At 42.2% G+C, this 26,631-nt stretch overlaps 2 protein-coding genes and 1 long non-coding RNA gene across 6 annotated transcripts in view; 1 reads left to right on the plus strand and 2 right to left on the minus strand.

Moving 5' to 3' along the window:
- The window catches only part of LOC132406563 (uncharacterized), a 29,818-nt gene extending 12,405 nt beyond the window's left edge, over window positions 1-17,413 (minus strand). Inside the window, exons 1-3 of one of the 2 annotated variants that reach the window (XR_009516200.1) lie at window positions 17,304-17,413; window positions 15,908-16,869; window positions 3,367-3,465 (exon numbers count right to left, since the gene is read on the minus strand). This is a non-coding gene — a long non-coding RNA (uncharacterized LOC132406563). The remainder of the gene's footprint in view (window positions 1-3,366; window positions 3,466-15,907; window positions 16,870-17,303) is intronic. The other variant, XR_009516199.1, reaches the window with a different exon arrangement.
- On the plus strand, window positions 16,748-20,530 carry LOC132406562 (zona pellucida sperm-binding protein 3-like). Its single transcript, XM_059992387.1, has 6 exons — window positions 16,748-17,146; window positions 17,917-18,032; window positions 19,369-19,472; window positions 19,564-19,741; window positions 19,812-19,938; window positions 20,029-20,530. Exons 1-6 carry the CDS (start codon window positions 16,748-16,750, stop codon window positions 20,119-20,121), a joined length of 1,017 nt encoding a protein of 338 aa, XP_059848370.1. The 3' UTR covers window positions 20,122-20,530.
- Window positions 19,799-26,631, minus strand: part of LOC132406561 (uncharacterized) — a 36,106-nt gene continuing 29,273 nt past the window's right edge. Inside the window, exon 4 of one of the 3 annotated variants that reach the window (XR_009516197.1) lies at window positions 19,799-19,934. The gene's annotated coding sequence lies outside the window, so the exon portion shown is untranslated. The remainder of the gene's footprint in view (window positions 19,935-26,631) is intronic. The other 2 variants (XR_009516196.1, XR_009516198.1) reach the window with 2 other exon arrangements.

Genomic DNA, 26,631 nt, shown 5'->3' on the forward strand with positions numbered 1-26,631 from the left:
CCTGGCCACTACAGTTGCCTGTGATAACAAATTCCAAAAATTCATCACCCTCTAAAGAAATTTCTCTGCCTCTCTGTTTTAAATGGATGCCCCTCTATACTGAGGCAATGCCCTCTTGTCCTAAATTCTCCTACCATGGCAAACATTCGTTCCACCTCTGCTCCGTCTAAGCCTTTCAACATTCAAAAGGTTTCAATGATATCTCCCGTCATCCTAGCAACATCCACAAAATGCTGAAGGAACTCTGTAGGCCAGGAAGCATCTATGAACAAAAATACAATCAATGTTTCGGGCCAAAACCCTTTGGCAGGACTGGAGAAAAAAAGCTGAGGAGTAGATTTGAAAAGTGAGGGGAGGAGAGAGAGAAGTGAGCACTAGAGGGAGGCGATGGGTGGGCTGGGAAATAACATGGGAGAGAAACAAGGGGATAGGAAATGGTGATGGGGTGTGGAGGCATTACTGGAAGTTTGAGAAATCCCCCCTCATCCTTCTAAATTCCCATGAGTACAGGCCTAGAGCTATCAAACATTCTTGATATGATAACCCTTTCATTCCCAGAATCATCCTTGTGAACCTTCAATGCTGCACTTCTTTTCTTAGATAAGGAACTGACAACTGTTCACAATACTCAAGGTGAGGAACCACCAGTGCCTTATAAGGCCTCAGCATCACATCCCTGCTCTTGTATTCTAGACCTCTTGAAATAATTGCTAACATTGCATTTGCTTTCCTCACCACCGAGTCGACCTGCAATTTATAACAATTACATTACGGAAACAGGCCATCTCGGTCCTTCTAGTCCATGCCGAATGCTTACTCTTACCTAGTCCCATCTACCTGCACTCAGCCCATAACCCTCCATTCCTCTCCTGTCCATATACCTATCCAATTTTTTTTAAATGACAAAAGCGAACCTGCCACTACTACTACTGGAAGCTCATTCCACACAGCTACCACTCTCTGAGTAAAGAAGATCCCCCTCGTGTTACCCCTAAACTTTTGCCCCTTAACTCTCAACTCATGTCCTCTTGTTTGAATCTCCTCTACTCTCAATGGAAAAAGCCTATCCACGTCAACTCTATCTATCCCGCTCATAATTTTAAATACATCTATCAAGTCCCCTCTCAACCTTCTACGCTCCAAAGAATAAAGACCTAACTTGTTCAACCTTTCCCTGTAACTTAGGTGCTGAAACCCAGGTAACATTCTAGTAAAACTCCTTTGTACTCTCTCTATTTTGTTGACATCTTTCCTATAATTCAGTGACCAGAACTGTACACAACACTACAAATTTGGCCTCACCAATGCTTTGTACAATTTTAACATTACATCCCAACTCCTAGACTCAATGTTCTGATTTATAAAGGCCAGCATACCAAAGAAGTTTTCTTCATCGCCCTATCCACATGAGATTCCACCTTCAGGGAACTATGCACCAAGTTAATCTTTAATCATTAATCTTTCATCTTTAATTTAATCTTCAGTGTCTGCACATTTCTTCTACCAAAGTGCATGACCATGCATTTTCCAACATTTTATTTTTTGTTTTCCATTTTCTTGATGATTCTCCTAATCTGTTTGTCCTTCTGCAGCCTCCTGTTTCCTGAACACTACCTGTCCCTCCACCAACCTTCATCTTATCTACAAACTTGGCTACAGAGCCATTTACTCCATTATCTAAATTATTGTGAAGCAGTCCCAACACTGACCACCAGTCACTGGGCAGCCAACCAGAAAAGGATCTTTATATTCCCTCTCACTAACTCCTACCAATCAGCCAATGCTCTAACCATGCCAGTAACTTTACTGTAATACAATGTGCTCTTAACTTGTTAAGCAGCCCCATGTGTGGCACCTTGTCAAAAGCCTTCTGAAAGTCCAAATGTACAACATCCACTACATCCTCTTTATCCATCCTATTAGCAATCTCCTCAAAATATTCCAACAGCTTCATCAAGCAAGATTTTCCTTTAAGGAAACCATGCTGACTTTGTCCTATCTTGTCCTGTGTCACCAAGAACTCTAATAAACTCATCCATAACAATTGACCCCAACGTCTTCCCAGCCACTGAGATCTGACTGACTGGTCTATAATTTCCTTTTTGTTGCCTCCATCCTTTCTTAAAGAGAGGAGTGATATTTGCAATTTTCCCATCCTTCAGAACTGTGCCAGAGTCCAATTATTCTTGAACAATCATTACTAATGCCTCAACAGTCTGTACCACTAGGTCTTTCAGAACCCTAGGATACAGTTTATCTGGTCCACGTGACTTATATACCCTTCAATCCTTTAGCTTTTGAGTACTTCCTCCCTTGTAATAGTAACTGGACTCACTTCTTTTCCCTCGCACCCTTCAAGACCTGGCACACTGCTAATGTCTTCCACCGTGAAAAGTGATGCAAAGTACTCATACAGTTAATCTGCCATCTCCTTGTCCCCCATTATTATTTCCTTGGCTTCATTTTCCAGTGGTCCTATATCCACTCTCATCTCTCTTTTATTTTTATATACTTGAAAAAGCTTTCTTTTATATTGTTTGCTAGCTTACTTTCATTCTTCATCTTTCCCTCCTAATAATTCTTTTAGTTGCTTTCTATAGGTTTTTAAATCTTCTATCTTCTATCTTCCTGCTAATTTTGCTTTGTTGTATGGCCTCTCTTTTGTTTTCACATCAGCTTTGACTTCCCTTGTTAGCCATGGTTATACTATATTTCTTCGTTTTTGGATACATCTATCCTGCACCTTCCTCATTTTTCCCAGAAACTCAAGCCATTGTTGTTCTGCTGTCATCCCTGCCAGCAGCTCCTTCCAGTTTACTATGGCCCAACTTCTCTCTCATACCACTGTAATTTCCTTTACTCCACTGCAATGCTGCTGTGTCAGACTTTACTTTCTCCCTAGCAAATTTCAAGTTGAAGTCAATCATATTGTCTCCTTTGAGTTTCTTTGCCTTAAACTCCCTAATCACCTCCAGTTCATCACATAACACCCAATCCAGTATAGCTGATCCCTAGCAAGTTCAATGACAAACTGCTCTAAAAAGACATCTCACAAGCATTCAACAAACTCTGTCTTGACAACCATTACCAACCTGATTTTCCTAATCGACGTGCATGTTGAAATTTCCCAGGACTACCATAGCATTACCCTTTTGACATGCCTTTTCTATTTCAACTTTGTAATCTGTAGTTAACTTTCCAGCTACTGTTTGGAGGCTTGTATATAACTAATATTAGGGTCTTTTTACCCCTGCAGCTTCCTAACTCAACCTACAAGGATTCAACATCTTCCAATCCTACGTTATGTCTTTCTAATGATTTGATGCCATTCTTTACCAGCAGGGTCATACCACACATTTTGCCTACCTTTCTATCCCTCTGTGTAGATTGGACACTTGGCTCCCACCAACAACCAACTTTAAGCCATGATACATCATGCCTGATGATCACATCATACCCGACAATCTGTAAAAGTGCAACAAGACCATCCTTATTTCTTACACTCTGTGTATTGAGATATAAAACTTTGAGCACTAAATTTGCTCCCTTTTTTGATTCTGCATTCCTAATGCACTGATACTTACCCTGCTGGCTGTTAGAACATAGAACATAGAAAACCTACATCACAATCCAGGCCCTTCTGCCCACAATGTGCCAAACATGTTCTTACCTTAGAATTACCTAGGCTTACCCATAGCCCTCTATTTTTCTAAGCTCCATGTACCTAATCAGGAGTCTCTTAAAAGACTCCTTATCATTTCCACCTCCACAACTGCCACTGGCAGCCCATTCCACGCACTCACCACTCTGCGTAAAAGACTTACTCCTGACATCTCCTCTGTAACTACTTGCAAGCACCTTAAAACTATGCCCTCTTGTGATAGCCATTTCAGCCCTGGGAAAAAGCATCTGACTATCCACACAATCGATGCCTCTCATTATCTTGTACACCTCTATCAGGTGACCTCTCATCCTCAGTCGCTCCAAGGAGAAAAGACCAAGTTCACTCAACCTCATAAAACATGCTCCCCAGTCCAGGCAACATCCTTCTAAATCTCCTCGGCACCCTTTCTACAGTTTCCACATCCTTCCTGTAGTGAGGCAACCAGACTAGCATAGTACTCCAAGTGGGGTCTGACCAGGGTCCTATATAGCTCCAACATTACCTCTCAGCTCTTAAACTCAATCTCATGACTGATGAAGGCCAATTCACCATATGCCTTCTTAACCACAGAGTCAACCTTCATAGCAGCTTTGAGTGTCCTATGGACTCAGACCTCAAAATCCTTCTGATCTTCAACACTGCCAAGAGTCTTACCAGTAATGCTATATTCTGCCATCATATTTGACCTACCAAAATGAACCATCTCACACTTATCTGGGTTGAACGCCATCTGCCACATCTTAGCCCAGTTTTGCATCCTATCAATGTCCTGCAGTAACCTCTGACAACCCTCCACACTATCCACAACACATCCAACCTTAGTGTCATCAGCAAATTTGCTAACCCATCCCTCCACTTCTTCATTCAGGTCATGTGTAAAAAATCACGATGAGTAGGGGTCTCAGAACAGATCCCTGTGTCATGATTCCGGTTGGCTGTTTCCCTTTAAGACTCCTTTCTCCCTGATTATGCCCTAATTTCAGTCAATAGATCTCCATTTGCTGCTAGTTTACTCAATTACAGTACACCCTGTTTTCATCAGAGATTGTGAAATAAGTACGATGGTGACACTATCACAGGTTGCCAGTTTGTTGGTCTATTCCCATGTGATAACTTTGTTTTTCAACTGCTTGGAACCATTTGTTCCAAGTTCAGCTCCAGTTTCAAGCTATTCCATGAAAACCTCATCTCTGTATCAAGACTCCAAATCAAAGCTCAGTGTCAAGATTCCTCCAGTTTGCTGTTCAACATTCACGCCTGTGCCAGCATCCCCAACTCAATCTCCGTGCCAGTGTCCTGCACTTGGGTTCTCTTCATTTGCTCCGTGCAACACCCTGAGGCACACCACGGGTCAATGGCCTCTCTGATGCATACCACTGGTCTACAACTTCTCTTTGCCTTCTATGAGCAAGCCAGTTCTGGATCCACAAAGCAATGTCCCCTTGGATCCCATGCCTCCTTACTTTCTCAATAAGCCTTGCATGGGGTACTTTATCAAATGCCTTCCTGAAATCAATATACACTACATCTACTACTCTACGTTCAAGGTGTTCAGTTAGATACTCAGAAAACTCAGTCAGGCTCATAAGGCATGACCTGCCTTTAACAAAGCCATGCTGTCTATTCCTAATCATATTATCTCCAAATGTTCATAAATCCTGCCTCTCAGGATCTTCTCCATCAACTTACCAACCACTGAAGTAAGACTCACTGGTCTATTATTTCCTGGGCTATCCCTACTCCCTTTTTTGAATAAGGGAACAACATCCACAACCCTCCGATTCTCCAGAACCTCTCCTGTCCTCATTGCTGATGCAAAGATCATCACCAGATGTTCAGCAATCTCCTTTCTCACTTGCCATAGCAGCCTGGGATCATCCCATTCGGTCCCGGTGACTTATCCAACTTGATGCTTTCCAAAAGCTCCAGCACGTCCTCTTCCTTAATATCTACATGCTCAAGCTTTTCAGTCTGCTGCAAGTCATCCCTACAATCACCAATTTCCTTTTCCATAGTGAGTACTTAAGCAAAGTATTCATTAAATATCTCTGCTATCTCTTCCAATTCCATACGCACTTTTCCATTGTCACACTTGATTGGTCCTATTCTGTCATGTCTTATCCTGTAGAATGCCTTGGGATTTTTCTTAATCCTGTCCACCAAGGCCTTCTCATGGCCCTTTCTGGCTCTCCTAATTTTATTCTTAAGCTCCTTCCTGCTAGCCTTATAATCTTCTAGATCTCTATCATTACCTGGTTTTTTGAACCTTTCATAAACTCTTCTTTTCTTCTTGACTAGATTTACAACAGCCTTTCTACACCACAGTTCCTGTGCCCTACCATCCTTTCCGTCTCATTGGAACGTACCTATGCAGAATCCCTCACAAATATCCCCTGAACATTTGCCACATTTCTTCCGTATGTTTCCCTGAGAACATCTGTTTCCAGCTTATGCTTCCTAGTTCCAGCTTGATAGCCTCATATTTCCCCTTACTCCAATTAAACATTTCCCTAACTTGTCAGTTCCTAACCCTCTCCAATGCTATGGTAAAAGAAATAGAATTGTGATCACTATCACCAAAATTCTCTCCCACTGAGAGACCTGACACCTGACCAGGTTCATTTCCCAATACCAGATCAAGTACAGCCTCTCCTCTTGTAGGCTTATCTACATATTGTGTCTAGAAACCTTCCTGAACACACCTACTCCACCCCATCTAAACCCTTTGCTCTAGAGAGACACCAATCAATATTTGGAAAATTAAAATCTCTCACCACAACAACCCTGTTATTATTACTTCTTTCCAGCATCTGTCTCCCTATCTTCTCCTCGATGTCCGTTAGTATTGGGTGGTCTATAAAACATACCCAGTAGAGTTACTGACCTCTTCCTATTCCTAACTTCCATCCATAGAGACTCTAGACAACCCCTCCATGATTTCGTCCTTTTCTGCACCTGTGACACTATCTCTGATCAACAGTGCCACACTCCCACCTCTTTTGCCTCCCTCCCTGTCCCTTCTGAAACATCTAAAGTCTGGCACTTAAAGTAGTCATTCCTGCCCCTGTACCATCCAAGTCTCTGTAATGGCCACAGCATCATAGCTCCAAGAACCGATCCACGCTCTAAGCTCAACCACTTTATTCATCGTACTTCTCGCATTAAAATAGACACATCTCAAAACATCGGTCTGTGTGCGTTCCTTCTCTATCACCTGCCTATACTCCCTCCCGCACTGTAAGCTTTCTCTATATGTAAGCCAACCTCCCTTTCCTCTGTCACTTCAGTTTGGTCCCCACTCCCCAGCAATTCTAGTTTAAACTCTCCCCAATAGCCTTTGCAAACCTCCCCGCCAGGATATTAGTCCCCCTCAAATTCAAGAGCAACCCATCCTTTTTGTACAGATCACACCTGCCCCAGAAGAGGTCCCAATGATCTAGAATTCTGAATCCCTGCCCCCTACTCCAATCTCTCAGCCACATGTTTATCCTCCACCTCATTCTATTCCTATACTCACTGTCACATGGCACAGGCAGTAATCCCAAGATTACTATCTTTGAGGTCCTGCTTCTCAACTACCTTCCAAACTCCCTGCTGTCTGTTTTCAGGACCTCCTCTCCTTTCCTACCTATGTCATTGGTACCAATATGTACCAAGACCTCTGGCTGTTCTCTTTCCCACTTAAAGATATTATGTTATTTTGACCTATTATCTGTCTGCCCTTCCTGACAGTCTGACTGCATGCTATCTTATTTTTTATTTATTATCTGTCCTATGCTTCCCTTGACCCCGTTTCCCATCCCCCTACCAAATTAGTTTAAGTGCTTCCCAACAGCATTAACAAACCTTCCCGCAAGAATGTTGGAACCCTCAGTCCCAGGCATGACCCATTTCTTTGTACATGTCATTCATCCCCCAGAAGACTACCCAATGATCCAAGAACCTTAACCGCTGCCCTTGCACCAGCTTCTCAGACATGCATTTATCTGCCAAATCATCCTATTTCTACCCTCACTGGCATGTGACATAGGTAGCAATCCAGAAATTACTACCCTGGATGCCCTGCATCTCAGTTTTCTGCCTAGCTTTCAAATTCTCTCTTAAGGAGCTCTTTGCTTTGCCTTTCTATAATATTGGTACCAATATTTACCAAGACATCTAGCTGCTCTCACTTCCCCTCCAATATGCTGGGGATGCAACCCAAGACGTCCCTGACCCTGGCACCTAGAAGGCAACATACTATACCATCAAGGTGTCTCATTCACGTCCACAGAACCTCTTGTCTGGTCCTCTAACTATTGAGTCCCCTATCATTACTGCTCCCCTTTTCTCCCTCCTTCCTTTCTTCACCACATATTCATGCTCAGTGCCAGTAACCTGGTCCCCATGGCATTCCCCACACCAGTATGCAAAATGACATACTTATTATTGAGGGGAATGACCACAGGGCTGCTCTGCACTAACCCTAAAGACTTAATGGGAGTTATATACAGTCACCCAAACAGTAGTACAGATGCAGTCCACAAGTTACAATGGGAGTTAGAAAATGAATGACAAAATGACAATGTTACAATAGTCATGGGGATTTTAATATACATTTAGATTGGGAAAATCAGGTTGGTGCTGGATCCCAAGAGAGAGAATTTCTAGAATGCCTACAAGATAGCTTTTAGAGCAACTCGTGGCTGAGCTGACTAAGGGATCAGTTATTCTGGATTGGGTGTTGTGCAATGAACCAGAATGAATAAGAGAGCTTAAGGTAAAAGAACTCTTAAGGGTAATTGATCTTGATTTGATCAAATTCACCCTGAAATTTGAGGAGGAGAAGCTGAAGTCAGGTATATCAGTATTACAGTAAAAAGAATTAGAGAGGAATAATAGAGGAGTTGGCCAGAATTGATTGGAAAAGAACACTGACAGAGATGACAACAGAACAGCAATGGCTGGAATTTCTGGAAGTAATTTGGAAGGCACAGGATCTATACATCTCAAAGTGAAAGAAGTATTCTAAAGGCAATAAGAGAAGTCAAAGCCAACATAAAAGCCAAGGAGAGGACATATAATAGAGCAAAAATTAGTAGGAAGTTAGAAGATTGGAAAACTTTTAAAAATCAACAGAAGGCAACTAAAAAGGTCATTAAGAAGATAAAGATGGAATACAAAAGTAAGCTAACCAATAATACTAAAGAGGATACCAAAAGTTTTTTTCAGATACCTACAGTGTAAAAGAGAGGCAAGGGTGGATAATGGACCACTGGAAAATGATGCTGGAGAGGTAGAAATGGGGATAAGGAGGATGAACCGAGTAAGTATTTTGCATTGGTCTTCATAGTTGAAACTAGCAGTATGGTGGAAGTTTCAGGTGTCGGGAGTCATAAAGTGTGTGAATTTACCATTACTAGGGAGAGGTTTCTTGGGAAACTGAAAGGTCTCAAGGTAGATAAGTCAACTGGGCTAGACGGTGAACAACCCAGGGTTCTGAAACAGGTAACTGAAGAGATTGAGGAGATATTAGTAATGATCTTTCAAGAATCACTAGATTCTGGAATGTTACAGAAGACTGGAAAATTGCAAATGTCACTTCACTTCTCAAGAAGGAGGAGAGGCAGAAGAAAGGAAATTATAGGCCAGTTTAGTCCAGCCTCAATGGTTGAGAAGATGTTGGTGTTGATTGTTAAACATGTGGTTTTGGGGTACTTGGAGGCACATTATAAAATAGGTCCTAGTCAATATGTTTTCCTCAAGAGAAAATCTTGCCTGACAAGTCTGTTAGAATTCTTTGAAGAAATAACAAGCAGGATGGTGAAAGGAGAATTGGTTGATGTTACATCCTTAGACTTTCAGAAGGCCTTTGACAAAGTGCCACACATGATACTGGTTAACAAGCTATGAACCTATGGTATTACAAGAAAGATTCTAGCGTGGATAAAGCAGTAGCTGATTGACAGAAGGTAAAGAGAGGGAATAAAGGGAGCTTTTTTTGGTTGGCTGCCAATGACTAGTGGTGTTCCACAGGGGTGTGTATTGGGACTGATTCTATGCCAATGATTTGGATAATGGAATTGATGGCTTTGTTGCAAATTTTGCAGATGATACGATGACAGGTGAAGGGACAGGTAGTTTTGAGGAAGTAGAGAGGCTACATAAGGACTTAAACAGATTAAGAGAATGGGCAATGAAATGGCAGATGGAATGCAATGTTGGAAATGCATTTCGGTATAAGGAAAGAAAGGGTTGACTATTTTCTACATGGAGAGAAAATACAAAAGTCTGAGGTACAAAGGGTCTTCTGAGTCCTTGTGCAAGGTTCTCTAAATGTTAATTTGTAGGTTGAATCTGTAGTGACGATGTTAGCATTAATTTGAAGAGGACTAAAATATAAAAGCAAGGATGGAATTTTGAGACTTTATATAACACCGGTGAGGTCTCAGAGTATAGTGAGCAGTTTTGGGCCGCTTATCTTAGAAAGGATGTGCTGAAACTGGGGATGGTTCAAAGAAGGTTCACAAAAATAATTTCAGGATTAAACGCTTGTCATATGAAGAGGGTTTGATGGCTCTGGACCGGTATTCACTAGAATTCAGAAGAATGAGGGGTGACCTAATGGAAATATTTTGAATGGTGAAAGGCCTTTTAAGAGCAGATGTGAAGAGGATGTTTCCTATGGTGGGAATAACTAAGACCAGAGGAGCCTGCCTCAGAATAGAGGGCATACTTTTAGAATAGAGATGAAGAGTTAGTTCTTTCACCTAAGAATGGTGAATTCATGGAATTCATTTCCACAGGCAGCTTTGGAGACCAACTCTGTATGTATATTTAAGACTGAGGTTGATAGGTTCTTTATCCATCTGGGTATGAAGGGATCGGAGAGAAGGCTGGAGATTGGGACTCAGAGGAAAAATGGATCAGCCATGATAAAATGATGGAGCAGACTCGATGGGCCAAATGGCCTAATTCTGTTCCTATATCTTGTGGTCTTGTGGTCTTATATACTTTGGAGAACATTCTAACTGGCTGCATCACCAGCTGATATGGAGGGGTCAATGCACAGGATTGGAACAAGACCTGCAGATGTTTCTATCTCAGCCAGTTCCATCATCTACAAAAGGCAATGGCTTAAAAAAAGTGCCACTAAGGACACCCACCACCCAGTATCTGCCCTCTCCTCCTTCCTACCATCAGGGAAGAGGTACAGGAGCATGAAGGCATGCACTCGTGTTCTTCTACGGATGCGTCCTAACTTGCTGCATCACTGCATGGCATGAAATTGCACTATAGCAGAAAGGAAGGCTGTATAATGGATTGTCAAAACTGCCCAATGCATCACCAGGCACCAGTCCACCTGCTATTAAGGACATATATACAGAATGGTGCCAGAAAAAGGCCAGAAAAATCATGAAGGATCTCATCCACCTGGATCATGGACTGATTAGTCCTTTCCCATACTGACAATCCTGTGCCTGGCATCACTTTCTGGACAGTCCACTAATCTACTTACCAAATTTATCTTATATATTTACATTTACTGTGTTTTGTTTTATTATTGTATTCTTTACCCGATTGTGTTTTTTTCCACTATAATTCATGCTCTCTAGTCCTGGAAAATTCCATGTTTGTTTTCCTACACTTTCCAGTTTAGGCATATCCTTTCTCTAACAGGGTGACCAACACTGTGCACAGTTCTCCAAGTGCAGCCTCATCAATTACAAATGCAACTTTGACATAATGTCCCAGCTCTTTAACTGAATGCCTTGACTGATGAAGGCCAACGTGTTAGATGTCTTTTCAATACCCTAACTACCTGCAGAGCAACTTTCAACAAATGATGTACTCGTAATCATTCTGATTTCTGTGAATGAGAACATAAGAACATTAGAGATAGGAGCAGGAGTAGGCCTATTGGCCCCTCAAGCTTGCTCCGCCATTCAACAAGATCATGGCTGATCCAATCTTAACTCTAGTTTTCACCGAATCCCACAAGGCAACAGTGCCAACCAACAGGGCACCATGCCGCCCATTTTATTTTATTATTCATCTGGCCCAAACCCATGTGATCACCTGGGGAAAAAAAATCTGATTTGCCAATTGCGGAGAAAAAGTCTGGAAAATTCCTCTCCGACCCATCCAGGCTATCGAAAACTGGTCCAGGAGATCACATGGCTGATCTAAACCTAGCCTCATGTCCACTTACCTGCTCGCTCACCGTATCCCCTAATGCCATTTTTATCCAGGAAAATGTCTATCTCCGTTTTGAATTTATTGAGTGTAGTAGCTTCCACAGCTCTCTGGGGCAGTAAATTCCATAGCCCCACTACCCTCTGAGTGAAGAAATTTCTCCTCATCTCAGTCCTGGAACAGCATCCCCTTATTTTAAGATTATGCCCCCTAGTCCTAGTTTCACCCATCATTGGGAACATTCTCCCCGCATCCACCCGATCAAGCCCCTTCACAATCTTATATGTTTCAATAAGATCTCCTCTCATTCTTCGGAACTTCGATGAGTAGAGTCCCAATCTACTCACCCTCTCATCATACATCAACCCACCCATCCCCAGAATTAACCTAGTGAACCTTCTCTGCACTGCCTCGAGAGCCAGTATGTCCTTTCTTAAATATGGACACCAGAACTGCACGCAGTACTCCAGCTGTGGTCTCACCAATACCCGGTACAACTGCAGTAAGACCTCCCTGTTCTTATACTCCATCCCCCTAGCAATAAAAGCCAGTATTCCATTGGCCTTCTTGACCACCTGCTGCACTTTCATACTATCTTTTTGTGTTTCCTGCACCAGGACCCCCAGATCCATTTGCACAAAAGCACTTTCCAGTTTCTCTCCATTTAGATAATAACTTGCTCTATTATTTTTCCTGCCAAAGTGCAAGACCTCACACTTGTCAGTATTATATTTCATCTGCCAAATGTCTGCCCAATCACTCAGCCTATCTATGTCCCCCTGCAGGGTTTCAATGTCCTCCACACTCATTACACTCCCTCCCATCTTTGTGTCATCAGCAAACTTCGATATGTTGCACTTAGTCCCTTTCTCCAAATCATTAATATAGATGGTCCCAACACCGACCCCTGTGGGACACCACTAGTCACCAACTGCCAGTCTGAGAATAAACCATTTATCCCAACTCTCTGTTTTCTGTTAGAAAGCCAATCCTCCATCCATGCCAGAATATTATCCCCAATCCCATGATTTTTTACTTTAAGTAATAATCTTTGGTGTGGCACCTTGTCAAATGCCTTTTGGAAGTCCAAATACACCACATCCACTGGTTCCCCTTTATCTACCCTATATGTTATGTCCTCAAAGAACTCCAACAAATTTATCAAACATGACTTCCCTTTTGTAAAGCCATGCTGACTTTGTCCTATTAAGCAATGTTTATCCAAATGCCCTGTTACTGTTTCCTTAATTATCGATTCCAACATTTTGCCAACCACAGATGTTAGGCTAACTGGCCTATAATTCCCAGCCTTCTGTCTATTGCCCTTTTTAAATAAAGGAGTTACATTAGCATTTTTCCAATCTGCCGGGACCATTGCCGAGTCCAGCGAGTTTTGAAAAATTATCACTAATGCATCCACAATCCCGACCGCCACTTCCCTTAAGACCCTAGGATGGAAGCCATCTGGTCCAGGGGATTTATCCACCTTCAGTCCCATTAATTTATCAAGTACCATTTCCTTGGTGATTTGAATCATAGTTAGCTTCTCTCCCCCTAGAGTCCCCTGTTTATCCAGTGTTGGGATATTTTGAGTGTCCTCTACTGTAAAAACTGATACAAAATACTTGTTCAGCATTTCCGCCAACTCCATGTCCCCTACCATTAATTTCCCGGTCTCATCTTCTAGGGGACCAACATTTACTCTAGCCACCCTTTTTCTTTTTATGTAGCTATAAAAACTCTTACTATCTGCTTTTATGTTTTTCACCAATTTACTTTCATAATCTATCTTCCCCTTCTTAATCAATCTTTTTGTTATTTGCTGCTGATCTTTAAAAGCTTCTCGATCTTCAATCTTCCCACTAGATTTAGCTACCTTATATAACTTTCTTTTTAGTCGTATACTTTGCTTTATTTCTTTACTTAGCCACAGATAACTATTTTTTCTTTTACACCCTTTTTTCTTCAGTGGAATATATTTTTCTTGATAGTTGTAAAATAACTCCTTAAATATACACCACTGATCAAGTACCGATCTACCCTTTAATCTATTTTCCCAATACATCTTAAGCAATTCCACTCTCATACCATCATAGTCTCCTTTATTTAAGCTCAGTACGCTTGTTTGAGATCCAACCCTCTCATCCTCTAATTGAATATGGAATTCGACCATGTTATGGTCACTCATTCCAAGGGGATCCTTTACTAGGACATTTTTTATTAGTCCTGTCTCATTACACAGGACCAGATCTAAGACTACTTGCCCCCTTGTCGGCTCAGTAACATATTGTTCAAGGAACCCATCCCGAATACACTCAATAAACTCTTCTTCAAGGCTGCCGTGTCCGACTTGATTAGTCCAGTCAATATGAAAGTTAAAATCCCCCATAATTATAGCTGTTCCCTTATTACAAGCCCCAACTATTTCCTGACTTATGCTCCGACCAACTGAGTTACAGCAGTTTGGAGGCCTATATACTACTCCCACCACTGCTTTTTTCCCTTTACTATTTCTTATTTCTACCCAAATTGTTTCGTTATCCTGATCCTTTGAGCCAATATCATTTCGCTTTATTGCAGTGATTTCTTGCTTTATTAACATAGCCACCCCACCTCCTTTTCCTTCTTGCCTGTCTCTCCTAATTGTCAAATACCCTTGTATGTTTAATTCCCAGTCCTGGTCACCCTGCAGCCATGTTTCCGTAATTGCCACAATATCATAACCATATGTAATTATTTGTACCGTCAACTCATCAATTTTATTCCTAATACTACGTGCATTCAAATAAAGGACTTCCAAGTATGTTTGACACTTATTTCCTACCTTTTCCTTTTGTACAACTTTACGCTTATCTCCATACATTCTTTCCCCTCCTGACACACTCTGTCTTTTTATTCCTCCACTTTTACCTACATCCATTACCTTCTCCATTGTCTTTTTAATTATTTGCTCTCTAGAATCCTCCCCCCCCCCACCCACTAGTTAGTTTAAAGACCTCTCTGCAGCCCTGGTTATATGATTCGCCAGGACACTAACCCCAGCCCAGTTCAGGTGAAGCCCGTCCCTCCAGAACAGTTCTCTCCTGTCCCAGTACTGGTGCCAGTGTCCCAAGAAGCAAAACCCACTTCTCCCACACCAGTCTTTGAGCCACGCGTTTAACTCTCTAATTTTATTTAACCTAGCCAAATTTGCTCATGGCTCAGGTAATAATCCAGAGATTATTACCCTTGAGGTTCTGTTTTTTAATTTGACCCCTAGCTGTTCATATTCCTGTAACAGAACCTTCTTCCTTGTCCTATCTATGTCATTAGTACCGACGTGTACTAAGACAACTGGATCCTCCCCCTCCCACTGCAAGTTTCTCTCCAGCCCAGAACAGATGTCCTTAACCCTGGCACCAGGCAGGCAACATAGCCTTTGGGACTCTCGCTCTCGGTTGCAGAGAACCCTATCTATCCCCCTGATGATATTGTCCCCTATTACTACAACATTTCTTTTGACTCCCCCCTCTGGAATGGCCCCCCACTCCATGGTGCTATGGGCAGGTTGCTCATCCTCCTCACAGTCCCCGCTCCTGCCCTCACAGGGAGTTAAAGCCTCGAATCTGTTGGACAAGAGCAAGGCCTGCATCTCCTCCAGCCCTACCTCCTGGAATCCCCTACTTTCCTCACTCATAGCCACACCATCCTGTGCTTGACTGCAATCTATATTAGTTAATCTATTAGGAATGGCTATCTCCTGGTACACAGAGTCCAGGTAACTCTCCCCCTCCCTGATGTGTCGCACTGTCTGGAGCTCGGACTGCAGCTCATCAATATGAAGCTGGAGTTCCTCCAGCAACAAACACTTACTGCAAATGTAGTCGCCGTGTCCCTCAATGGGGTCTATCAGTTCCCACATCTCGCAGCAGTAACACATCACCTGCTCCATGCTATATAGTTAATTTAATGTACTAGTATTAGTTATGCAAGAACCCTTTGCCCCAATACAGCTAACTATCACACTATTTAACAATACTTTTAAAGTTATAAGTGTAAAAGGAAGCAGGACTACTTACCAATACTTACCATGCAAATAGCTGTGAGAGCTCTGCAGCTCCGGTCTTCCTCGCCTCACACGGTTCCGCCAAAGCCCTTAGGTCTCCACTCTACTCCCGGCTCACTCCACTGCCCAAAACGACGCTGCCCGCTATATCGGGCTGTGTTCCTTTTTGAGAATATGTTTTCATTCAATAAAGAGCTTTTATTACTTTCAATAAAGAGCATTAGGGAGTGCTCAGAAGAGGTTTCCTCCAATACTGGATGGATTAAAGTATTTTAGCTATAACCAGAGTTTGGACAACTCTGTTCTTCTGGAGCATGGGAGTACTGTATGTTGAAAGTTCATAGAGTTATGATAATCCTAGATAGAACAAACTTTCAGAATCTTTTTTTGTGTATGAGTGCTGAATACATGAGGGATTCATGTTAAACTGCGATGGGGCAAGATTTAACATTCAAGCGACTTTTAAGTAGGCAGATAGATATGCAGGAAATTGAAGAAAATGCAGACAGAAGGGATTAGTTTAAATGGGTACAGATGTGATGTGCTGCAGGACCTGCTTCTATGATCAGTCTGGTCGATATTTGAGGTTTATTGATTGCTGCTGATCAGAAGGGCAACAGTGGATTTCTCTGGTATAGCTGCGCCTCTTGGTCAATAGTTTATTCCAACTATGCTACGGCCTCTTAAAATGGATATTTCTATCCAATGGTAACAGGCAAATACAGAGCTTTAACATAACTGGTATGAGTTCTGAAGCTGTGTGGGAAACGTAGAAATTTAGTCTGGCAAATTAGTTTAATCTGCATGTTTCTATCAGCTGATCACATATCGAGTATAAAAGGTGCTGACATCGCTCTAAGTGTATGGTTGTGTTGGTCAACAAAATGTTGGTGTTTGAGGGAAAAAGATTGGTTTTATTACTGTTCTTAGTTGGAGTAGTTTGTTGCTCTGATGTTTGGAAGCAGTTCAGAGGTGAGCGGTTTCCCTGGAAAAAAGTCAAACCCAGAGTTCAGTCTACATCCAGTTTCCAACTGCGATCGCTTGAGGTGCAAAGTGTTTCTCCTTTGCAGAGTGTAATGGTGGAGTGCGGAGACGATAACTTATTGGTTAAGGTCCACCTGGATTTGTTCGGAACTCGACATCCAATTAAAGCATCCGATTTAACGCTGGGAACAGCAAGCTGCCGACCAACTGGGATTTACCCTCGGAACCATACTGTTGTCTTTAACTATGGGCTCCATGAGTGCGATAGCGAATTACAGGTAATTTGTTCATTTACTTTTTAGTATGGGGATATCAGTGTTGAGATTTTACCTTGCTAATGCTTTAAATTGCACTTACAGTCCCAACATTTTCCAGTCTCCAGAATTCATCTGTTCCTGCTTTATAAATAAACCATCTTTTTTTTTGCGCACCCACCTCATCTGATGAAGGGGATAGAAACTTCGACTTCTCCCTTCTAGAGAATGTTCCCCTAGTTTGTTTTTGCTCCGAGATCTAGTATCTGCAATCGTTTGTCTATTTTTGACTGGTGTCAGCAAATAGTGCGTGATTAGAGCGCGTGTTTGGGTTAAAGCCTTTAATCAGTAACTGGGCAGGTGGAGTTCTATCAAGTCCTCCTATCACTTGTAAAACACTTGTAATTAACCTTGGCGTCACAAGGACTATTGGTTTTCTAAAAATAGATTGCAATGATTCTTTGTACCAGGTCGACTAAACAAAAAAAAATGCTGTATAGTAAATTACTGCACTGGGAACTACGACGAATCATAAAATCGCAAAAGCCTCATGACTAGACGAACAGCATAGTCTACTCTTTATATCGGTGCTATAAGATGCTGCTTGCTTGACTTACTGAGTTCCCCCAGCATTCTGTGTTGCTCACAATTTGCAGTATCTGCAGATTTCTGATTAGAAATCTGGTTAGATTTCAAATGTTATAACCGGTTCGTATTGAAGAGACCTACTAAACTAAGGAAGCGTGGAGTTGCATTCTGTTCAGATTAGCTTTGTGCTTAATCTTTTTTTTCAGATGGTCGGAGATTCCCTTATCTACACAACCTACCTTAATCACACACCCCAGGTTTATGGAACGATTATTGTCCGAACTAGTGGAGCAATTGTCCCCATTCAATGCCGTTATTTCAGGTAAATCACACTGAATTTATTGTCGTAATGGAGCACTACAGCTCTAACTGTTTCTTCTGCCCATCTAGTCCGTGCCAAACTATTCTGCGTAATCTATCGACTTGTCCATAGCCCTCCACATCCCTCCCATCTCCGTATCGTCAGTGGATAGAGGCCAGAGGAGGTTCCACGAGGATGATTCCAGGAATGAAGGGATTAACGTATGAGGAGCGTTTGGCAACTTTGAACCTGTACTCACTGGAATGGTGGGAGGGGTAGATCTAGTTGAAAGGATTAGATTGGGTGGAGGTGGAGAGTATGTCTCCTATGCCGGGGTATCCAGAACTAGAGGGCACAGACTCTGAACTGAGGGTGACCCTTTAGAACAGAGCTAAGGGGGATTTTCCTTATAGCCAGAGAATAGTAAATCTGTGGAATGCTCTGCCACAGACTGTGGTGGAGACCAAGTCCGTGGGTATATTTAAGCCGGAAGTTGATTGTATCCTGATTAGTCAGGGCATAAAAGGATATGGCAAGAGAGCAGGTGTATGGGGTTGAGTGAGACCTGGGATCAGGGATCAGTCATGATAGAATGGCCTAATTCTGCTCCTTTGTCTTATGGTATTCATCCAAACCTCTCTTTAATGTTGAAATTGAACCTGCATCTACCACTTGTGTTGGCAGCTGGTTCCACTCTCACTGCCTTCTGTGAAGAAATTCCCTTCCTATTCCTTTTAAACATTTCATCTTTTACCCTAACACAACCTTTAGTTCTGGTCTTTTCCAGTGGAAAAAGCCTGCTTTCATGTACCCTATCTATACCCTCATCATTTTATGTACCTCTATCAAATCTACCCTTGTTCCCCTAAGCTCCAGGGGATGGGGGTGGAGTCCTAACCTGTTCAACCTTTCCCTATAACTCAGGTCCCAGTAACATTTTTGTAAATATACTTTTACTCTTCAACAGGTACGTTTAATGTCAGAGAAATGTATACAATATACATTCTGAAATTATTTTTCTTTGCAAACATCCACAAAAATAGAGTGCCCCAAAGAATGAATGACAGTTAAATGTTTGAATCCCAAAGACCTCCCCCTTTCAATCTTATTGATTCCTTTCCTTTAGTAACTGGGCAGAACTGCACATAATACTCCAAATTAAGCCTCACCAATGTCTTGTATAACTTCCAAATAACAACCCAACCCCTATACTAGTATTCCCAATTTAAAAAGGCCAATATGCCAAAAGCCCTTTACAACCCTCTTCCTGTGATGCCACTTTCAAGGAATAAGCAGTATACTTGTTATTGACATGATCATATGCATGTTTTCTAATCTCATTGCTTTTTTTTTACAGGAAAGGCAATGTGAGCAGTGACTCAATCAAGCCCACTTGGGTCCCCTTCAGCTCTACCAAGTCCAGAGAGGGGCATCTGTCATTTTCCCTACGGCTAATGAATGGTATATGATGGATGGAGGAGACTGTTATTGGGACTCAAGTAACTGACTGTGTTCATGCATTCCTATTTGCCTTTTCTATCTTGCTCTATAGATGACTGGCTTACAGAGCGCAGTTCAACTATATATCATCTGGGTGAGCTCATTCATATTGAGGCTTCTGTTTCAATGATTAATCATACAGATCTAAAGCTCTACATTGACCACTGTGTAGCCACATTGAGCCGAGACAAGGACTCTACCCCGAGATACAACATCATTGATCACCATGGGTAAGTGGCTTTCTGCTTGCAGCAACTAATAACATCTCAATCAGTTCATTATTGGTGTGCTTTTGTTCAGTTGCCTTCTGGACAGTGCGGCTGAGGACTCCTTCTCGACTTTCATGTTGCGAGGGGATAAACGTGAAGTGGATAAGCTCCGCTTTGACCTGGATGCCTTCCGCTTCTTTGGAGATGAGCGTTCCTTGGTAAGAGGAAGACAAACAGACTGTTATCAATGTTAGGTGGTCACTAATTTCAGTAAATCCTTTTTTTTTATTTAAAAAAAAATCCTTCAGATTTTCATCACGTGTCACTTGAAAGTTAGTGCAGTTGATCAGAATGATTCAATGAACAAGGCTTGCACATTCCAGAAGGTGCAGAATATGTAAGTAGCTTCTCATCCCCTCCACCACCCCCACCCCCCAACTGTCAGGTTACAAATAGGAATGGCTTAACTATTTTCTGGTTTAGTTGGATGCCATTGGAGGATTCAAGCATTGATGTCTGTGCCTGTTGTGGTTTGGGCAAATGCACTGCTGCAAGGAAAGGTCCATTTCCCTCCAGAGGACAGAGGGATGTTCAGCCCAATGCTGGTAAGTCCTTCATCCTGGATGTGCATGTTACTCCAGCTGCACTACTTAACCAGAATATTTGGTATTACAGGGAAAGATAATGGAACAAAATGGGAGGGTGAAGCCTTGCTTGGACCAATGATCATTCTGGATCCTGACATGGCCAGCCTGGAAACTGAGCAAATTAATACATTTCAGCAGCACACATTGGAGGGATCTCCAGAGGGTATGTTCATTACATGGCATTCTTTTTGTCCCACCCTGATATTGCCTTCCTTACTGTTTGCTTTGGTCTCTTAGGTGTGGTGTCAGAGGTGGTCCTTGTCGTGGCCCTGTCTGTGACAGCTGTCTCTCTGACATCTGCTACTTTGGTCATTTTGTGCTTGTATGGGAAACACAAGCAAATTCATTGAAACGGTTTCAACTAAGCAATAAAACCACATGTCTTGTTATTTTTGTTTTTGCATGACTATTCTTCTAGGGAGTGTTTTTTGGGGAGAGGAGATTGGGTGTGACAGATTTCCTGGTGATGTATTACTGTGGCATTTCTGGCAACAAGGCATTCAATCCATTGTGATATTGGCAGCACTGCTGCTGTATGTTTGCAAATGATTCTTGTTGAGCCATTATTTGACACTGATCATGAAAAATAACACTTCCAATTTTTCAACTTGCATTACCTCTTATGGTGATCTCCTTGGGCTGTTGATAAATGTCATGGCATTCTCCTGTTACAAGAATCATCCCTTGTAATAATGATCAGTGAGGCACAAAGAATCTGTAATTACTGATAAGTAACTTTTATTGTCTAACTAGGAAGCACGTGGGTTCATAAACAAACTACCTTCTAGTAGTGCACCCTACTAGAATCCCTGACCATCCATGAACAGTCAATGAAGAGAATTGAGTTTGCTAGCAACAATGGTGGTGGATGTGGATACAATAGGGTCTGTAAGAGACTTTTGGTTAGGTACATGGAGCTTAGAAAAATGGAGGGCTATGGGTAACCCTAGTAACTTTAACATAGAGACATGTTCGGCACAACTTTGTGGGCCAAAGGGCCTGTATTGTGCTGTAGGTTTTCTATGTTTCTGAAAGGTATTACCCGGTAGAGGAGTCTACACTCGCCAAGCATTCCACATGTCCATGGAGTCCTCATTATCTGCAATGGTTGGTCTCTGGTTGCTGGAGAGTTATCGCCCCTGCGTATTTGGAGCTCCTGACTCTCGTGTTACTTAACAATTGAACGAGTGGACCTCTGTCCCATTGGATCAAGGTTACCTGACCTACCTGTGTCACCTTCTTACTGGTCATTATGCAGGTCTACAGTCAACATTGCTTCATAGTTCTTCCCACCCCAGCCTTGTGTGTTTGTATGTCTCAACTCTGACTGGTCCAAACCAGTTAAATGAGCCAACCCAGACACAGTCTAATGAGATTACAGATTGCTTCTTTGGTAGATCTGGCATTTTACATAACGAGTAACTACTTGTCTGAGAATGGTTTCATGATTAGCAGGTCACCTGAAACTACTTGTATCCATATTTAATTGTTCTGATTAAATTATCCCAGAGCAAGAATAAGTTCAGAGTCCACAAAATGGGGAAACAAAGACAACTGGTTTGTCTGCTTCTCCTATCCTTGATAAGACTATAGTTTCTTCTGGCCAACACTCTAAAACTGCTTAAAATGCTCTTTTGTTATTCCACTATTGCAAGGATTAAATCTCTTCTCTGGATGTGGTGCTAAACTCACCTTGGAACATGAGGAAATCTGCAGATGCTGAAAATTCAAGCAACACACACAAAATGCTGGTGGAACACAGCAGGCCAGGCAGCATCTATAAGGAGAAGCACTGTCGATGTTTTGGGCCGAGACCCTTCATCAGGACTAAGTGAAAGGAAAGATAGTAAGAGATTTGAAAGGGGAGGGGGAAATGTGAAATGATAAGAGAAGATTGGGGAGGGTGGAGTGAAGCTGAGAGCCGGAAAGGTGATTGGCAAAAGGGATACAAAGCTGGAGAAGGGAAAGGATCATTGGATGGGAGGCCTCGGGAGAAAGAAAGGGGGAGGGGAGCACCAGAGGGAGATGGAGAACAGGCAGAGTGATGGGCAGAAGAAAAAAAGGAGGGGGAAAAAAACAACTAAATATATCAGGGATGGGGTAAGAAGGGGAGGAGGGGCATCAACAGAAGTTAGAGAAATCAACGTTCATGCCATCAGGTTGGAGGCTACCCAGCTGGTATATAAGGTGTTGTTCCTCCAACCTGAGTGTGGCTTCATCTTGACAGCAGAGGAGGCCATGGACAGACACATCAGAATGGGAATGGGACGTGGAATTGAAATGTGTGACCACTGGGAGATCCTGCTCTCTCTGGTGGACAGAGCGTAGGTGTTCAGCGAAATGACTCCCAGTCTGTGTCAGGTCTCACCAATATAGAAAAGGCTACACTGGGAGCACCAGACACAGTATACCACACCAGCCAACTCACAGGTGAAGTGTCGCCTTACCTGGAAGGACTGTCTGGGGCCCTGAAAGATGGTGAGGGAGGAAGTGTAAGGGCAGGTGTAGCACTTGTTCCGCTTACAAGGATAAGTTCCAGGAAGGAGATCGGTGGGAAGGGATGGGGGGGACGAATGGACAAGGGAGTCGCTTAGGGAGTGATCCCTGCGGAAAGCAGAAAGGGGGGGGAGGGAAAGATGTGCTTGGTAGTTGGGATCCCGTTGGAGGTGGTGGAAGTTACAGAGAATTATACATTGGACCTGGAGGCTGATGGGGTGGTAGGTGAGGACAAGGGGAACCCTATCCCGAGTGGGGTGGTGGGCAGATGGGATGAGGGCAGATGTGCAGAAAATGGGAGAGATGCGTTTGAAAGCAGAGTTGATGGTGGAAGAAGGGAAGCCCCTTTGTTTAAAAAAAAAGGAAGACCTCTTCATCCTGGAATGAAAAGCCTCAGACAAGCTTAATAATACACTTTTTGTCAATGTCACCTGTGACATTTGAGTCAAAGGGTAACAAACTTGTAACCTCCAAAGGCAGCTATTCTGTGGGCTTTGGTATCAAATCAGGAAGGATACAATGTGTGTAAGTGAAGGGTAGATGTTACATGGACTTGTATGTGATCTGTAGAGAGCTATGGGTAACCCTAGGTAATTTCAAAAGCAAGTACATGTTCAGCACAGCTTTATGGGCTGAAGGACCTGTATTGTGCTGTAGGTTTTCTATTTTACTATAAGACATAGGAACAGAATGAGCCATTTGGCCCATCAGATCTGTTTTGCCATTCCATCATGGCTGATTTATTATCCCTCAACTCCATCCTTCTGCCTTCTCCCCGCAACCTTTAATCAAAAACCATACTCCCAATTGGTTCCTTGTTTCTAGACACCTCACAAACTGCATGAGTCTTTGAATCATCACTTGCAACTGTTAATTGTATGTAATTTGAAAACAGCTAGGTCATGCAAGTACAGGACAAAGCAGATTTGTCCAAAGACAGATTCATGAATCTAATTGTACCATAGACTGGAGTGAATGGAAAAATGTCGACAGGGAACAGCATCTGCCTTGCACTATAATTCAGGTCTGCATCACTTTTACAAAATAATATACACATCAAGCTATTATACATTGACTGCAAACCAGCCTTCAGAACTGAGATACATAATAAGCACATTGATAAATTCTTGGATCTTGACAATAGGATGTGTCTGTATTAAGCTTCTAAGCTTTATTAAACCAACAGGCATCAGGCAGTTGGAATCAGTGACAACATTTTATTCACCTTGACCCTCATTAATGGTGCTCTCCCATAACTGCATGCTTTACCAAGTATGACTGAGAACAAACATGGACTTCATTACCTGATAACACTACTGTTAAACATTTATCAAAGACACTGATAAGGCAGGGTGCTGGAATGATATCACAAGCCTTGTGCCATGGTTTCAGAGCAACAGCCTAGCACTTAACATCAACAAGATGTATGTCAATCTAAGGAAATCAGTTTGAATGTAGTTCTACCTATCAATGAAGCTTCTGTACAGATGGTAAAAAGAACTTCGTAGCTAGGCATCCATATCACTAGCAAACACTCTGGGTTCTTCCATATTGACGTGGTGAACAAGAAAGCACTCTGCATCTGTACTTTCTTGGGGATCTGAGAAGATCCAGCTTGTTGGAGATTCCCATAAACTTTGCAGATGCACTTCAGAATGTGTCCTGGCAGGTTGCATCTCAGCCCTGTATGGTAACAGCTCTGTGCTGGACCGACGAAATATGCAGGGAGTTATAAATTCTGCCTAGTCTATCGCAGACAGTATTTCCATCCGTTAAGTCCATCTTGCTGTTTTGCAACAGGAATTTGAATGTTATCAAATTTTAAAAGGGTTCTAAGAGTAAATCTAGCAATTATCGGCCTGTAAGTTTGATATCAGTGGATATTAATGGAAAGTATTCTTAGAGATGGTATATATAATTACCTGGATAGACAGGGTCTGATTAGGAACCGTCAACATGGATTTGTGCGTGGAAGGTCATGTTTGACAAATCTTATTGAATTTTTTGAAGAGGTTACGAGGAAAGTTGACAAGGGTAAAGCAGTGGATGTTGTCTATATGAACTTCAGTAAGGCCTTTGACAAGGTTCCACACAGAAGGTTAGTTAGGAAGGTTCAATAGTTAGGTATTAATATTGAAGTAGTAAAATGGATTCAACAGTGGCTGGATGGGAGATGTCAGAGTAGTGGTGGATAACTGTCAGTTTGGAGGCCAGTGACTCGTGGTGTGCCTCAGGTTATCTGTACTGGGTCCAATGTTGTTTGTCATATACATTAATGATCTGGATGATGGGGTGGTAAATTGGATTAGTAAGTATGCAGATGATACTAAGATAGGTGGCGTTGTGGATAATGAAGTAGGTTTTCAAAGCTTGCCGAGAGATTTAGGCCAGTTAGAAGAGTGGGCTGAAAGATGGCAGATGAATTTTAATGCTGGTAAGTGTGAGGTGCTACATTTTGGTAGGACTAATCAAAATAGGATGTGCATCGTAAATGGTAGGGCATTGAGGAGTGCAGTAGAACAGAGTGATCTCAGAATAATGGTGCATAGTTCCCTGAAGGTGGAATCTCATGTGGATAGGGTGGTGAAGAAAGCTTTTGGTATGCTGGCCTTTAAAAATCAGAGCATTGAGTATAGGAGTTGGGATGTAATGTTAAAATTGTACAAGGCATTGGTGAGGCTGATTTTGGAGTATTGTGTACAGTTCCGGTCACCGAATTATAGGAAAGATGTCAACAAAATAGAGAGAGTACAGAGGAGATTTACTAGAATGTTTCTGGTGTTTCAGCACCGAAGTTACAGAGAAAGGTTGAATAAGTTAGGTCTTTATTCTTTGGAGCATAGAAGGTTGAGGGGGGACTTGATAGAGGTATTAAAATTATGAGGGGGATAGATTTGATGTGGATAGGCTTTTTCCATTGAGAGTAGGGGAGATTCAAACAAGAGGACATGAGTTGAGAGTTAAGGGGCAAAAGTTTAGGGGTAACTCAGAGAGTGGAAGCTGTATGGAATGAACTTCCAGTAGAAGTGGAAGAGCCAGGTTTGATGTTTGTCATTATTATATATAAAAAAAAATTGGATAGGTATATGGACAGGAAAAGAATGGAGAGTTATGGGCTGAGTGCAAGTAGGTGGGACTGGGTGAGAGTAAGCATTTGGCATGGACTAAAAGGGCTGAGATAGCCATTTTCCATGCTGTAATTGTTATATGGTTATCAAGAATTTGGGTCACCCGTAACTTAAATATTTTGAAATTTGTTCCTTATTCTTTCCTGATTCAGCAGCAGGAGAGATCCTTAAGGCAGAGGCATTATGTATGTATTCAAGGTTATGAGGGATTATTTTATTAGAGTAATATAACGAATAAAATAGAGAAAGAAAGACAAATATTAATGAGGTAGCATAGGAAGCAAAGTAATTATCCACCAAGTATGAGCTTATCTGTATAATGCAGGAGGGAAATTTGGGTGTCTGGCAGACTTTTGTAGTCCTCCTTGCTCCATTCTTCTCCCTCCCTATTGCCCACGCACCACCACCCCCCCCCACCTGCCCTTTCCCTATCTTCTTTCTCTCCTATATCTTCCTAGCTTTGCTTTCTCCCTCTCCATTCTCCATCACCATTCACTCCATCACCACCTCCATCCACAACCTTCCCTCCCCATATCTCTTACATATTCCTATGGATTTCTGTTAGCCACTCCCAGGAGTTCAGATGCTGTACAAGCAGGGGTATCAATAAAGTTCAGTTGAGTATCCTGCAAGCTGGCTT

Source organism: Hypanus sabinus, chromosome 16 (genome assembly GCF_030144855.1).
Source record: "Hypanus sabinus isolate sHypSab1 chromosome 16, sHypSab1.hap1, whole genome shotgun sequence".
Taxonomy (NCBI): Eukaryota; Metazoa; Chordata; class Chondrichthyes; order Myliobatiformes; family Dasyatidae; genus Hypanus; species Hypanus sabinus.